The sequence below is a fragment of the Cherax quadricarinatus genome, chromosome 8 (assembly GCF_038502225.1).
Source record: "Cherax quadricarinatus isolate ZL_2023a chromosome 8, ASM3850222v1, whole genome shotgun sequence".
Taxonomy (NCBI): domain Eukaryota; kingdom Metazoa; phylum Arthropoda; class Malacostraca; order Decapoda; family Parastacidae; genus Cherax; species Cherax quadricarinatus.
The window spans coordinates 60,503,446-60,520,290 of NC_091299.1; the positions used below are offsets into that span (position 1 = coordinate 60,503,446).

Here is a 16,845-nt window from a genome sequence, read left to right on the forward strand (position 1 = left end):
TATACGGTATAAGCATTAAATGACAGCAATAAAATACAACATAATCCGTTACAGTAGCAGACTTCTGAAGCTTATAATGTATATTACAAGTGGTAGACATAGTGATCCGTACGAGCCAGCAGCGTCAGTAGAAAGTGACGTCAGACTGTGTTACTCTGGTGCCAGGTGACACGTCAGGGTCAGCGTAGTGAGTCAACAAAGCATAAACTTTTCCGGCGGCACCTATAGTTTACCACTAAAATGCCATGGCAGGGGGGTGCACTGACCCCCTCAGGTGAGTGAGCAAGTCAACACCCAGCCTCCCTTCCCTACCCCTTTTAGTTACCATTTGTCAAAGACATTTCTCGATAATTCACCTCACAGGTGTTCATTTATGCACACTTTCCAATCCAAATATAATGTCTAACACTATCTGACTAAAATATAAGAAGAAAACTAGAGGCAGGGAGAAGCAAGTGAGGAAGTGGCAGCTTCACCTCACGAAATAATGAATGGTGCTCACAGTGCGGAGATATTCGGGGCGCCCCGGCGGCATTGTTATACTCCAGATAATCGATACCCGGGGAGAGGAAAAAAAACATTGCCAGACGTACAATGGCTAAATTACAATAATTTTCTAAGCCTAGCGTTGACCACACACGTTATTAGTATTAAACAAAAATGTTAGTGGTGTATTTGACAAGGCCACAACGTTGATGTGGAGGCTGGCCAGAACCATAACAATTACCAGGACACGTTTATCAGGACACACATCACTGTCTGACCACCACGCGTGCCGCCACCCCCTCCCCCTCCCCCCCACCACATGCACTCACACATTACCTGCTTAAAAAAAACATGACTCACGAAATCGTAATGACACGATTGGAAACAAACCATACCACGGGTGGGGTTTGAACCTACGGCCAGAAAGTCTCTCTGGCCGCGAGTTCAAACCCCACCCGTGGTATGGTTTAAAAGAAACAGTCTGTATGTGACAATGATCCACTTACCCGGGAAATACTTTACTTTAGCATTAATCTGAAAGGTCCAATGTGGATACAAGCAGCACTTCAATCAATCGATTACTTGGTATAAGCTACCAGGTAGACTCCAGGTAAACCAGACGGCTACGGCAATTACCCAACGTTAGCTAATTGAGGTACCAAAAGTGACAGTGGGCAGGCATACGGTGGATGAGCAAGCGCCATTAGTGACCACATCACTACACTCGCCCATCATAAATCTACGTACACACCTAATACGATCATATATCTACCCATCAGTCACTTGTAGTCCAGCCATCTGACTGATGTAGCCTCAGCTTAATATAGTCATCTCTACGTAAGTTAGATATATGCGGTAACTGGGTCATTTTAAGGACACATTTAGTTAACCAGTAACGTTATCACTCTGCTGCGTATGAATATACGTATGAATATACGTACTTGCGTATATTCATACGCAAGTTTTGTACTGACGTTAAAAAAAAAAGAAAATACCGCACATAGGTGCGTCTTCGAACTGCATGAGATGAGGGAATCTCTGAGGAAACGTTTCGCCAACAAGTGGTTCCTCAGTCCGGAGGAGATGAATGGTAGAAGATGAGGAGTTGCGTCGATGTGTTCAGTCCATCAATCTTTTCTCAAGGCAGAGGGACTGATTACCTCAAAGTCCTTCTCATCTTCCACCATTCCACCGGACTGAAGAAGCCACTTGTTGGCGAAACGTTTTCATCATAAAAATCCCAAAATGATGCAAGTGAAGACTGTAGAAGAGGAGGTAATTAGTCCCTCAGCCTCGTAGAATTATATACAGAAGATACCCAGATGTTGCACATGTGTCTGCAAGATACCCAGATGTTGCATATGTGTCTACAAGATACCCAGATGTTGCACACGTGTCTACAAGATACCCAGATGTTGCACATGTGTCTACAAGATACCCAGATGTTGCACACGTGTCTACAAGATACCCAGATGTTGCACATGTGTCTGCAAGATACCCAGATGTTGCACATGTGTCTACAAGATACCCAGATGTTGCACATGTGTCTACAAGATACCCAGATGTTGCACACGTGTCTACAAGATACCCAGATGTTGCACATGTGTCTACAAGATACCCAGATGTTGCACACGTGTCTACAAGATACCCAGATGTTGCACATGTGTCTACAAGATACCCAGATGTTGCACATGTGTCTACAAGATACCCAGATGTTGCACATGTGTCTGATTCACCTTCTTGTAGGTACTGGGTACCATTAATATATTACAGACACTTGTGTCTGCCGGCAGCAGCAAGTTCCGTCTAAGACTTTTCTTTCGACCTTCCTCCTTCCTAACTGCCTTCTGCCTGCCACTGCCACTTTCAACAGTAAATAAAGACTTTTACTGCCCGATAGCACCCTTACCCCTCTTTTTAGGCCTCCTAAAAATCTTAGGCTCTGCGAAAATGTGCGAGTGGAAAAATGGTAGCAAGTAGGCCTAGCTCAACCATTTTTTTTTTTTTGTAGTCTCGGGTTTTACTGTTGCGAGAAGAGCTTTTAGTTTCCCCTGGCATCAGGCCTATTAAAAGGCGTTAAAAAAATGGTAGAATATAGGTCTGGCCTGGTCTAACCAGCCTTTTTTTGGTCTTGTTTTATGAGGGACTTTATGCGGGGCATAAAACAATGCAAATTTTAAAAAGCCAACGTGACAGATGACTGGAACGGATATTTCCTTCAGTCAGTCAGGCTTAAAGTCTTGAGACTGTAAGTTATTAAGGCTGATAGTCATCTGTTAATGACGTATGTTTATTTAGGTACAGTACACATAAACGTAGTTACAGAAATTATTATACATAGTAACACTGTGTGTGTAAATTACCCACTAGGGTAGTCCCCCCCCCCCTTAAAAAAATTCAAAGTGACTTATTACAACTGGAGTCCAAGAACACGTTAATTCATGTTGAAAATGGTATAAAATGCTGATTAGTTGAAGATTAAGACACATGTGCAACAGTTGGATATCTTTATTGATGACATGTCTCGCCTACACAGCAGGCTTCTCCAGTCACACACATGGTCTGGAATGACATCGTTCCAGACCATGGAGCTGAACTCTTCTCCTGGCTGCCGGACTGACCATTTCAGATACTTTTTTTTCCATGGTTGATGGACTGATTATATCAATTTTTTTCACTACTACTACTGCCGCTTCTGTATTTGACTGAAGAAGCCTATTGTGTAGCCGAAACATTTCAACAATAAAGACACCCAACTGTTGCATATGTGTCTTAATCTTCAAGTCAATCCAGGAAGCGTAGATTTATGAAATGTTTTGATACCGTCAAGATGTGGGAAAAGACACTTTGTGTCTTATTTGAGGTAATATCTCTTATAAGCCGACCAGCCTGCCACGCCTATGTCATACCCCCCCCCCACCCTCAACCCATCCCTCCCCTACATCCCACCCAACAGTACCGCCCTGGTATCAGCCTACCCGCACTATCAGGTCAACTAACCTAAACCCATTAGATACGGGCAGACAAGCACCACATTACCACAGCCTCCCCCTTCCTCCCCTTCCCCCATCTTCCCCTTTCCCCCATCCTCCCCTTCCCCAGAATGTGACTTTCTTTTAAGTTTAAGATGTATAAGACAAACCAAAACTCATCTATGTGAAGAAGAATATATGGGGATAATACGAGGAGATGGGTGTAGATTTCAGTGTGGATAACTCAGAATAAATCCTCTCTCTACCTATCCTCCCTCCCCCCCCCCCCTCTCTCCTCTCTCTCTCTCTCTCCACTCTCTCTCTCTCTCTCTCCTCTCTCTCTCTCTCCTCTCTCTCTCTCTCTCCCCTCTCTCTCTCTCTCTCTCTCTCTCTCTCTCATCTCTCTCTCTCTCTCTCTCTCTCTCTCTCTCCTCTCTCTCTCTCTCTCTCTCTCTCTCTCTCTCTCTCTCTCTCTCTCACACCGCCAGGCTGGTAGACCCACACCGCCAGGCTGGTAGACCCACACCGCCAGGCTGGTAGACCCACACCGCCAGGCTGGTAGACCCACACCGCCAGGCTGGTAGTCCCACACCGCCAGGCTGGTAGTCCCACACCGCCAGGCTGGTAGTCCCACACCGCCAGGCTGGTAGTCCCACACCGCCAGGCTGGTAGTCCCACACCGCCAGGCTGGTAGTCCCACACCGCCAGGCTGGCATCCTAGTGACAGTCCACTAGATCCATTACGAAATCTCAAAATAATGACTATGATTAAGCAACATCTCGCCCTTACATGGATCCAAAACAACGTACTTCTAACTACAAGGAAAGAAACGTAGATATTACCAAGACAACGATGGTACTACAGTCCCCATCTACAAGTCTAACAGTGGTATAAACCTTGGTAATAAATACCGACAAGTTGGTTTAGAAAGACACGTAAGCAAACACTATAACATTTATTAGAAAACGTTTCGGTCCTGGGACCTTGATCACTTCTAACATACAGAGGTAGAAAGACATTATATATATAGGCAGAGAGTGAGATGTGACGCACGTGACCTGAGGAATGTCATAAGAACATAAGAATGGAGAAACACTGTAGAAGGCCTACTGGCCCATGCGAGGCAGGTAGAGGTTGTTTTGATAAAGACCTGCCTCGCATGAGCCAGTAGGCCTTCTACAGTGTTCCTCCATTCTTGTGTTCTTATGACATTCCTCAGGTCACGTGCGTCACACCTCACTCTCCGCCTATATATATAATGTCTTTCTACCTCTGTATGTTAGAAGTGATCAAGGTCCCAGGACCGAAACGTTTTCTAATAAATATGTTACAGTGTTTGCTTACGTGTCTTTCTAAACCAACTTGTCGGTATTTATTACCAAGGTTTATACCACTGTTAGACTTGTAGATGGGGACTGTAGTACCATCGTTGTCTTGGTAATATCTACGTTTCTTTCCTTGTAGTTAGAAGTACGTTGTTTTGGATCCATGTAAGGGCGAGATGTTGCTTAATCATAGTCATTATTTTGAGATTTCGTAATGGATGTCGTAATGGATCTAGAGGACTGTCACTAGGATGCCAGCCTGGCGGTGTGGGTCTACCAGCCTGGCGGTGTGGGTCTACCAGCCTGGCGGTGTGGGTCTACCAGCCTGGCGGTGTGGGTCTACCAGCCTGGCGGTGTGGGACTACCAGCCTGGCGGTGTGGGACTACCAGCCTGGCGGTGTGGGTCTACCAGCCTGGCGGTGTGGGACTACCAGCCTGGCGGTGTGGGACTACCAGCCTGGCGGTGTGGGACTACCAGCCTGGCGGTGTGGGACTACCAAGTCTAACAGTATTAGCCAGGATCACAGCCTCTACCCAGTGCCACATCAACCTGGCTGTGATAGACACACGGGCCAGTGGGACGCCAACTGCCTGGTTGACCAGGCAAGCACCAGAAAGACTTAAGAACATAAGAAAGGAGCACTGCAGAAAGCCTACTGGCCCATGCTAGGAAGGTCGAAGTCACTTAATGGCCCAAGTTACTGGCCGAAGCCAGTAGGGTCCAGGTCAGGCAGTAGGACTGACCAGTTACCTGTAGCCACAGGTAACTGGTCAGTCACTACATGGAATTTTAACTCACGGGAGACACTACCATGCTCCTAAACCTTTACAAATGACTTGATAAAGTTTGCATAGCGAAACATGACTTGATAAAGCTGGTACAGTGAAACATGACTTTATAAAGCTCGTACAGAGTGAAACATGACTTTATAAAGCTCGTACAGAGTGAAACATGACTTGATAAAGCTGGTACAGAGTGAAACATGACTTTATAAAGCTGGTACAGTGAAACATGACTTTATAAAGCTGGTACAGAGTGAAACATGACTTGATAAAGCAGTACTTGGACCTGATACGATGAAATTCGTGAACATTAAAATGGTATAAAATACCGACAGGTTGTTAGGTAAGACACATATGCAACAGTTAGGTATCTTTATTTCGAAACGTTTCGCCTACACAGTAGGCTTCTTAAGTCGAGTACAGAAAAGTTGATAGAAGCAGAAGATACTTGAAGACGATGTAATCAGTCCATCACCCTTAAAGTTTTGAGGTGGTCAGTCCCTCAGTCTGGAGAAGAGCATTGTTCCGTTGTCTGAGCATTGTTCCGTTGTCAACTTCATATTGTTTCAGACAACGGAACAATGCTCTTCTCCAGACTGAGGGACTGACCACCTCAAAACTTTAAGGGTGATGGACTGATTACATCGTCTTCAAGTATCTTCTGCTTCTATCAACTTTTCTGTACTCGACTTAAGAAGCCTACTGTGTAGGCGAAACGTTTCGAAATAAAGATACCTAACTGTTGCATATGTGTCTTACCTAACAACCTGTCGGTATTTTATACCATTTTAATGTTGGACCTGCCTAAATGGGCCAGCAAACCTGCCTAGATAGACCAACAAACCTGCTTGGATGGACCAGAATCCCCACGCCATTATCACTGTCAATGACGTGATCAAGGTCAAAGTTATGACTCGACGTGTTGTCATATTTCAAGACACTACACACATCAACTCAAGGCTGGGGGGACTGATTACCTCAAAACAACTCCTCATCTTCCACCGTTCTTCTCTGTTTTGGACTGAAGACGCCACTGGGTAGCGAAACGTTTCCAGAATAAAGATTTCCAAATGTAACCCAAGTGTGTCAATTATCAACCTGTCGCCTTTTTAAACCATTTATACAGAGGCAGGCAACCCTAAGAAAGGACATTATCTATCATCCGCTCCCTAGGTATCCCGACTTGACAAAATAACTGAAGAGCAACTGCGTTTCTTACCTTAATTTCTTCAGCACTAACAGAATAGTCAGTGTAGTAAGCGAGGAGGTCAACTGAGAGGGGCCGGCTTTGTCGTAGCTTGGAGGCCAGCAGGAGACACACGGATCCCAGCAACTGGAGCTGGGTTCTCTGTACCACACACGAACACAGGAACCTGTCCAGGAAGTTGATGGCTACCACCAGAACCCTGTCCTCGCAGGCTTGCTCTTCACATACCTGTGGACACACCACGAAAAGGTTTAAGGCTATTTAGGCACAGGTACACCAAAATACAATTTCAGTAGTGTAAATTAACCTAATATAACCCCCCCAAAAAGGTCAGACTTGTTTCCACTGGGTGTTAGGGTTGCGTTTATAATTTGTGATTATTTGATTATGAGATTAAATGATCACTGGATAAAAACCTTTACTACGTATATTCGACGTGGGAATGTTTAAAGAAAGTGATGGAAGGTCCAGGTCCAGGTCCAGGTCCAAGCACCTTAACTACTGGGAACGCTTGGAAGCACTTGACTTGTACTCGTTGGAACGCAGGAGGGAGAGATATATCATAATGTACACTTGGAAAATCTTGGAAGGAATGGTCCCAAATCTGCACACAGAAATCACTCCCTATGAAAGTAAAAGACTGGGCAGGCGATGCAAAATGCCCCCAATAAAAAGTAGGGGCGCCATTGGTACACTAAGGGAGAACACCATAAGTGTCCGGGGCCCAAAACTGTTCAACAGCCTCCCATTAAGCATTAGGGGAATTGCCAATAAACCCCTGGCTGCCTTCAAGAGAGAGCTGGACAGATACCTAAAGTCAGTGCCGGATCAGCCGGGCTGTGGCTCGTACGTTGGACTGCGTGCGGCCAGCAGTAACAGCCTAGTTGATCAGGCCCTGATCCATCGGGAGGCCTGGTCATGGACCGGGCCGCGGGGGCGTTGATCCCCGGAATAACCTCCAGGTAACCTCCAGGTAGGTCCAGATCCAGGTCCAGGTAAGGTTGGCTGTGGTAACCAGACTTCTGGGTGAGTTGTAGGGGAGGGAAGTGGTGAGGGAGAGGGGATGGGGATGGTGTGAAGGATGATGGTGGCGAAGCAAACTCTAAGACAATGTTCCATCAATTCGTAACTGAATCGCGTGTTTGGACACACTTGATCGTCAAGTCTGTCGCCGGTGATTCCCTCACATTACTCTCGAAAACAGATGATGATGGAACGTAGAATACTTTAGTACAAGACAACGGAGCTTTCTTTAGGCATATTTAAAAATTATACTGAATACTACAAAAAGAATCAACGTCGCCTTATTCTTTGATAATTTTAAAAGCCTATCCTACACTACGTCTTCCCAGTTTGTTAGAAGACAGTCTGAGAAGCCTATGGTAGATGCCAGTTACTGCTACGCTGCTGCTTCCTTGCTAAGATGTATGCGCCTGGTCCCACAGGCAGCCAAGAAATTGATACCTTCTTAGAAAAATATTTGAGGAAATCCCCTAGGACATTTGGCAACCCAGGGAGACCCAGGGAATCAGTGGTTAACACCTTATCTTCCAAGTTACTCTATTCTTTATTTCATTTATTTTAATAAATTAATGAATATATATATATATCTGAAGGTCCTTAATATTATGTTTTAATAAAAAGATTTGATACTTATTTGTCTATTAAGATAATTTACCGCCAGACTCCACTATAACGAGGGATAAATCACCTCAAACATCAGGTTCACTTCCTCTCACTATGGAAGGTCTGAGGTCCGCGGTCAAACATGCATGTCAGCCCTCGCCAACCTTAATCGTCGCCTCTATAACTCTCTTACCCAAGTTCTAAAGCAGCAAAACCCTCACCAGGCGAGCTTACAGCTATATGCCTTCAAGAAGGGATGCTGAGGCAGATGACCTAAATTTCCAAGACATTTAAAAGTGCTTGCTAAGGGCGTAATCTTTTGTTCACATATATAGTTTGGACGAGCCTGGCCCAAGACCGAGCTCCAGGAGTAGAAAAACTCAGGAAACTCATCAGCGGTACCTATGTGGTGGGGAAGTGTTCCTACAAGCAAAAAACGGAATACAACTATTGTGGCTCCTTGGGTTATATCCCGTCCTTTTGAACGTGAGATCAGAAACTGGGAAGGATACTGTGTTGACAATAGATCAGGGAACAAATATTAGATAAAACTGCTAGTGTTTCCTAGTAAATCAAAAGCAGATATTTTTTTTCTATATCTGCAAATACCTACTAAGAATTTATAATAAGAGAACACGAATTTGGGTTTAGAACATGAACATAAGAAAAAAGGAACACTGCAGCAGACCTACTGGTCCATGCGAGGCAGGTCCAAGTCTCCTACCGGCTTAAGCCAATGCCCTAACCTAGTCAGGTCACGTCAGGTCAGGTCACATTCACTTAAGGAAAGAGCACGGCATCTAACCTAGCAGCACAAGCTAGTTCAGTTATCAGTTATGTTACCAAGGCAGCACTGTCCCAGCAAGACTTAACTCTGAACACAGGGATCAGTCCTCTCTGAACACAGGGATCAGTCCTCTCTGAACACAGGGATCAGTCCTCTCTGAACACAGGGATCAGTCCTCTCTGAACACAGGGATCAGTCCTCTCTGAACACAGGGATCAGTCCTTTCTGAACACAGGGATCAGTCCTCTCTGAACACAGGGATCAGTCCTCTCTGAACACAGGGATCAGTCCTCTCTGAACACAGGGATCAGTCCTCTCTGAACACAGGGATCAGTCCTCTACGAACACAGGGATCAGTCCTCTCTGAACACAGGGATCAGTCCTCTCTGAACACAGGGATCAGCCCTCTCTGAACACAGGGATCAGTCCTCTACGAACACAACCGGTCAGGATGAATGAAATAAACTTTGATTCGACGTAAGTTCCAAATAGGAAATTGTGTATATCTACGTAATTTTAAACTTGAACTAGGGTTGAAGCTGTGACGTTAATAAATATCGAATATGTCAAGCGTACTGAAGAATATGGAAGGTCATGTTGGTAGGGGATAACACAAAACAGCCGAGGGAAGAGGAACATTAAAATGGTATAAAATACCGACAGGTTGTTAGGTAAGACACATATGCAACAGTTAGGTATCTTTATTATGAAACTTTAAGGGTGATGGACTGCTTACATCGTCTTCAAGTATCTTCTGCTTCTATCAACTTTTCTGTACTTGACTGAAGAAGCCTACTGTGTAGGCGAAACGTTTCATAATAAAGATACCAAACTGTTGCATATGTGTCTTACCTAACAACACACAGAGGGAAGAGGAGGCGGTATCTTCTTTTATCGTAATTTAGTTTTTAAGGTGATCCGCACTTATTTAGCTTCAAGAAGGAAACTTTTCACTGGGTAACCAAATTTTAGGCCAAATGTAACTGGGAGTGAGGAAATGGTATGGTGATACCGACAAGATGTGGAAAAAGACACTTATGTACAGTTCAGGACATTTATTAAAGGAAACGTTTCGCCACGAGTGGCTTCTTCAGTCCTAATACAGAGAAAACTAAGAAAACACACATATATATAGTGGTGGGAGTCAGGTGAGGTGAAGCGTGGGTAGAGGTGGTAGTAGTAGTAGTAGTAGTAGTAATGGAACTAAGGAGGTGAGGTTAGAGAGGGACCTGCTGGCATCAAGTAACACCAGTTCCCAGGATGGGTAATATCCTCTTGCTTAATAATTTTGAAATACTGTAACTACCGGATTTTTGCTTTATAGTGTTACTGACAGAAATTAGTGCAGTTTCAATGCATTTTCTCCGTCTTAAGTCGTCTTCTTTAATGAAGCTAAACTAGTTATTAAAGAAGACGACTTAAGACGGAGAAAATGCATTGAAGCTGCACTAATTTCTGTCAGTAACACTATAAAGCAAAAGTCCGGTAGTTACAGTATTTCAAAATTATTAAGCAAGAGGATATTACCCATCCTGGGAACTGGTGTTACTTGATGCCAGCAGGTCCCTCTCTAACCTCACCTCCTTAGTTCCATTACTACTACTACTACTACTACTACCACCTCTACCCACGCTTCACCTCACCTGACTCCCACCACTATATATATGTGTGTTTTCTTAGTTTTCTCTGTATTAGGACTGAAGAAGCCACTCGTGGCGAAACGTTACGTAACTGGGAGTCTAAAGGTTTGGATTCCTTGTAATAGATACAAGAATCCCAATGGAAATGAGTCACTGTCTGACTTTATTGGGTCATCCTCTTAGGTAATTTACACATAAGTTACTATGTATGATAATGTACTTACGTGTACCTGTAACTAAATAATCTTAAACAAACACAAAGTCATTTCCGCTTAGCCAACACTATCCTACTAACTCCGAACTTTAAAAAAAAAGTAGTGTCAAATATCTCTAAGTTGGGACATAAGGATGAGATTTGCAGGATGTGGTGAGAAGTGTTGACAATTACCATGTAGTTACCCCTGCTAGTCCGTCTGGTTCTAATCTAACCACTCCCAGATACAAGATAAAAATTAATTAATGTACAGGCATCACATTCTCTTATCACTGTTAGTTGGACACAAAATAAGTTCTGAGCATATATATACATCTAATAATAATGTAGGTAGCCAAGGAATTGGTTAGAGAGGAAGTGTGGTGAGGCCGGAGGTTCAACCAGGGTACACGGTCGTGGGTTTAGGGTCCGACTGGCCTGCTCAGGTCTGAGGCATTAGGTCTCAGATTACCAGAATTTCCTGTCTTAAGGACGCGCTGTACAACACCTTAAATAACGAAAAGCTGGATTTCATCACACTGAAAAACGATATATGTGAACAAGAACTTACTGAAATACCATCTTAGTCTTACTATCTACCTAATTAATTAAACTATGGAATTAAATAACTGAGGAGCACTACAGTTAGCCTACTGGCTTCTGTGGGAGTAATGTCACTTACGCAACACTGAAGATATAGGTAAATTGGACACGCACAGGATTTTGAATATTCCAAATAGGCTCGCTCACAGGAACCTTTATCAACAGCTATGTTGAACAACAGGACAGAACACATATAAAGCAAGCCAAAAGTTGCCTTAATAAAATATTTAGAAGTTTTTTGGAGTCATTTTCCCTAAATCGATTGTCGATATATTACGATATATTATTTTGGATACTTTTCGTTCGCTATGGACTTTTCCAATCCAATGGACTGACAAAAAAAAAAAAAAACCTCAGTGAAATGCTCTAGTCTAAGCAGTACATACATGTCTGTTTCAGTTTTTGGGTGACGTACCAAGTAACATGTTTAGGTAAGACACATATGCAACAGTTAGGTATCTTTATTTCGAAACGTTTCGCCTACACAGTAGGCTTCTTCAGTCGAGTACAGCAAAGTTGATAGAAGCAGAAGAGACTTGAAGACGATGTAATCAGTCCATCACCCTTAAAGTTTTGAGGGACTGAGGGAGTGAGGGACTGACCACCTCAAAACTTTAAGGGTGATGGACTGATTACATCGTCTTCAAGTCTCTTCTGCTTCTATCAACTTTTCTGTGCTCGACTGAAGAAGCCTACTGTGTAGGCGAAACGTTTCGAAATAAAGATACCTAACTGTTGCATATGTGTCTTACCTAACAACCTGTCGGTATTTTATACCATCTTATTGTTCACCAAGTAACATGCACTAGGTATATTCTACTCCTCAGCCACTCATCTGTCCTGTCTCCTGACGAACCTAACCTCACCTACCTTCCCCTTGTTACCAGTTTTCAACAAGTACTGATCTTATTACTCAAGTGATTATTATAACAAACTTAAAGGTATTATATTTCTCGAGACAGATGAGGCAAAAATCTGCCTATCTTATGTTCATAATAACATACTAACGTTCCTAAGAACATCTTATGTTCCTAAGAACATAACTTTTGTTTATAAGTACACACCCTATGTTCATAAGAACATACCATATGTTCATAAGAACATACCCTATGTTCATAAGAACATACCCTATGTTCATAAGAACATACTCTTTGTTCTATAAGAACATATCCTATGTTCATAAGAACATACCCTATGTTCATAAGAACATACCCTATGTTCATAAGAACATACCCTATGTTCATAAGAACATACCCTATGTTCATAAGAACATACCCTATGTTCATAAGAACATACCCTATGTTCATAAGAACATACCCTATGTTCACAAGAACATACCCTATGTTCATAAGAACATACCCTATGTTCATAAGAACATACCCTATGTTCATAAGAACATACCCTATGTTCATAAGAACATACCCTATGTTCACAAGAACATACCCTATGTTCATAAGAACATACCCTATGTTCATAAGAACATACCCTATGTTCATAAGAACATACCATATGTTCATAAGAACATACCCTATGTTCATAAGAACATACCCTATGTTCATAAGAACATACCCTATGTTCATAAGAACATACCCTATGTTCACAAGAACATACCCTATGTTCATAAGAACATACCCTATGTTCATAAGAACATACCCTATGTTCATAAGAACATACCCTATGTTCATAAGAACATACCCTATGTTCATAAGAACATACCCTATGTTCATAAGAACATACCCTATGTTCATAAGAACATACCCTATGTTCATAAGAACATACCCTATGTTCACAAGAACATACCCTATGTTCATAAGAACATAACCTATGTTCACAAGAACATACCCTATGTTCATAAGAACATAACCTATGTTCACAAGAACATACCCTATGTTCATAAAAACATAACCTATGTTCACAAGAACATACCCTATGTTCATAAGAACATAACCTATGTTCACAAGAACATACCCTATGTTCATAAGAACATACCCTATGTTCATAAGAACATACCCTATGTTCATAAGAACATACCCTATGTTCATAAGAACATACCCTATGTTCATAAGAACATACCCTATGTTCACAAGAACATACCCTATGTTCATAAGAACATACCCTATGTTCATAAGAATATACCCTATGTTCACAAGAACATACCCTATGTTCATAAGAACATACCATATGTTCATAAGAACATACCCTATGTTCATAAGAACATACCCTATGTTCATAAGAACATACCCTATGTTCATAAGAACATACCCTATGTTCATAAGAACATACCCTATGTTCATAAGAACATACCCTATGTTCATAAGAACATACCCTATGTTCACAAGAACATACCCTATGTTCATAAGAACATACCCTATGTTCATAAGAACATAACCTATGTTCATAAGAACATACCCTATGTTCATAAGAACATAACCTATGTTCATAAGAACATACCCTATGTTCATAAGAACATACCCTATGTTCACAAGAACATACCCTATGTTCATAAGAACATACCCTATGTTCATAAGAACATACCCTATGTTCATAAGAACATAACCTATGTTCACAAGAACATACCCTATGTTCATAAGAACATACCCTATGTTCATAAGAACATACCCTATGTTCATAAGAACATACCCTATGTTCATAAGAACATAAGATATGAGAATTTCAATACTGTACAATATGTTATTTACCTCAACTTCAGCCTAAACTGTCACCATAACTTTGAAAAAAAAAAACTGTGTTAAGTAGGCCTACAGGCCCACGTTAGGTAGGTTCTACTCGTACACACCCATTCTCACTAATATAACTATTTTAAAGGCATAACAGCCGAGTGCCTAGCAACAACCTAGTTGACCGTGCCATCTTACCAAACAGCTATGGACTAAACCTTACCACGGGTGGGATTTGAACCCGCGGTCAGTCTCAGAACTCCAGACCGTCGCGTTAGCCACTGGACCAGCTAGCCACAATAAGATTCATCCAACTAGGTATATTTCTACACCATAGGAAGGTTAGCATAGGCACCACAGTGTCCACAAATGCAAGTTTTTACAGACGAATCTCCAGCTAGCGTGGCCGTGACGAACTCTAGCTCAGGTCCCCTCAATGCCGCGGGTTCAATCCCGCCCGTGGTATGGTTTGTTTGCAATCGTGTCATTACGATTTCGTGAGCAGTGGACTATCTTTATCTTATTCGCCTAAGATATTGGTGCTGACTAGATAAATTCAGAGGTCATACAACGACGGGTCACACAACGACGGGGAACGAGTGATAATCAGATTTGATCCAAGGAAGGTTCGTCAGTCCACAGCCACAGTTGCTTGTAAAAGATAACAAATCCTTTTATTCCAACTGCTGAACATTATTCAAGACAGTTGAACGATAAAAAAAAAAATTCCACGTATTTACGTAGACCAGAACCTAAATTACTTGTATATAGTGGTACAGTATCATGACAGGTTGTATCACACACGTATCACACACGTATCACACTTACTTCTAACATCCATCTGGTGATGACTTTGCGCATATATGGTTGGATGTCACTCTGGATGTGTTTGAAGTAGTTCTGTGGAGGTACATTAAATAGCTGTAACTGCATCATGTTGTCCAGTACCCTGGCGTCCCTGGTGAGTGTCGGGTCCTCACTGGCTATAGTCTCCTCTGGGCACGTGGGCACCTCTGAGCAATACAGCTCCATGCCTGACACTTGTGCCCTCCTAGAAACCTGCTGTGACTCTAGTTCAAATTATGAACAAGAGCCGGATTTCGTATCACATAAGCCGTCCTCCAGGTGGTAATCCTCAGGCTTGACGTACCAGGCTGAGGAGGAGTCCTAGCACTGACCAACTTGTAACTCAATAAGTAAGGGTGTAATACACCTTATATTTCAAAGTCAGGTACACTAGCACTGTTGCTTTACTATTAAGTCACTGATAATTATGAAGAACACTCTCTAAACACGATGTCACAGGAGTAATGTAAGGTTATGGTATAATCCAGGAGTATGTGTGGACCAGAGTAGCGTGTGCTGAGGTGCGGAGCGAGCCAGAGCAACGTACACTCACACTGCTCGTCTACACAACACTGAATAGCGACCACCCAGCACCAGCAGCTGCTACTCCAGCAAACGTGTTGCCAGATGCTGCTGCCGCCGCCGCCGTCGTCGCCGCCGCCGCAGCCGCCACCGCCACCGCAGCCGCCGTCGCCGCCGACATTAAATAGTGTCATCGTTCTACCTACTAGCCTCAGATATTAAGCAAAGAAACAGCGTCACGTAGCAAATATTCATGCATTAGTATTACTAATATTAGTCAAGTCTCAGGGTGCAGCGGACCATTCAGTTTTTCTCGGGATGTTGATGTATAATGTACAGTGACAAATAAATAGGCCTACCTCTTTATAAAGACGAATATCACCTCTCCATTAAACTCCATCTTAAAATAATTTTGTCATATATACATACATATATATATATATATATATATATATATATATATATATATATATATATATATATATATATATATATATATATATATATATATATATATATATATATATATATATATATATATATATATATATATATATATATATATATATATATATATATATATATATATATATATATATATATATATATATATATATATATATATATATATATATATATATATATATATATATATATATATATATATATATATATATATATATATATATATATATATATATATATATATATATATATATATATATATATATATGGTTTACAAAAGACACGTAAGCAAACACTATAACATATTTATTAGAAAACGTTTCGGTCCTGGGACCTTGATCACTTCTAACATACAGAGGTAGGAAGACATTATATATAGGCGGAGAGTGAGGTGTGACGCACGTGACCTGAGGAATGTCATAAGAACATAAGAATGGAGGAACACTGTAGAAGGCCTACTGGCCCATGCGAGGCAGGTCCCCATCAAAAACAACCTCCGCCCATGATGAGGACGGGTAGACGATGAAATCATGTGACTCCTGTGTTGTTGGGTTGGTGGTGCTTAAGTATCATGTATGCCAATGTTTTTGAAATTTTGTAGTTTCCAGTGTTGCGTTCTATAGTGTCGGTGACGGCGATTAGTGAGGCTTCTAGGCACCGTCGGCGTCTGAGGTCTGGTTCGGTGAGAACGAGTTGTGCCTCGTTCCAGTT

General features: G+C 42.1%; 1 protein-coding gene across 1 annotated transcript in view; it reads right to left on the minus strand.

Annotated features, from left to right (window-relative positions):
• The window catches only part of LOC128685329 (G1/S-specific cyclin-D2-like), a 95,044-nt gene extending 79,377 nt beyond the window's left edge, over positions 1 to 15,667 (minus strand). The window contains exons 1-2 of the mRNA XM_053771814.2: positions 15,130 to 15,667; positions 6,787 to 7,002 (exon numbers count right to left, since the gene is read on the minus strand). Of these exons, the coding sequence (XP_053627789.1) occupies positions 6,787 to 7,002; positions 15,130 to 15,333 (420 nt within the window). The 5' untranslated portion in view covers positions 15,334 to 15,667. The remainder of the gene's footprint in view (positions 1 to 6,786; positions 7,003 to 15,129) is intronic.
• Positions 15,668 to 16,845: the final 1,178 nt, after the last annotated feature.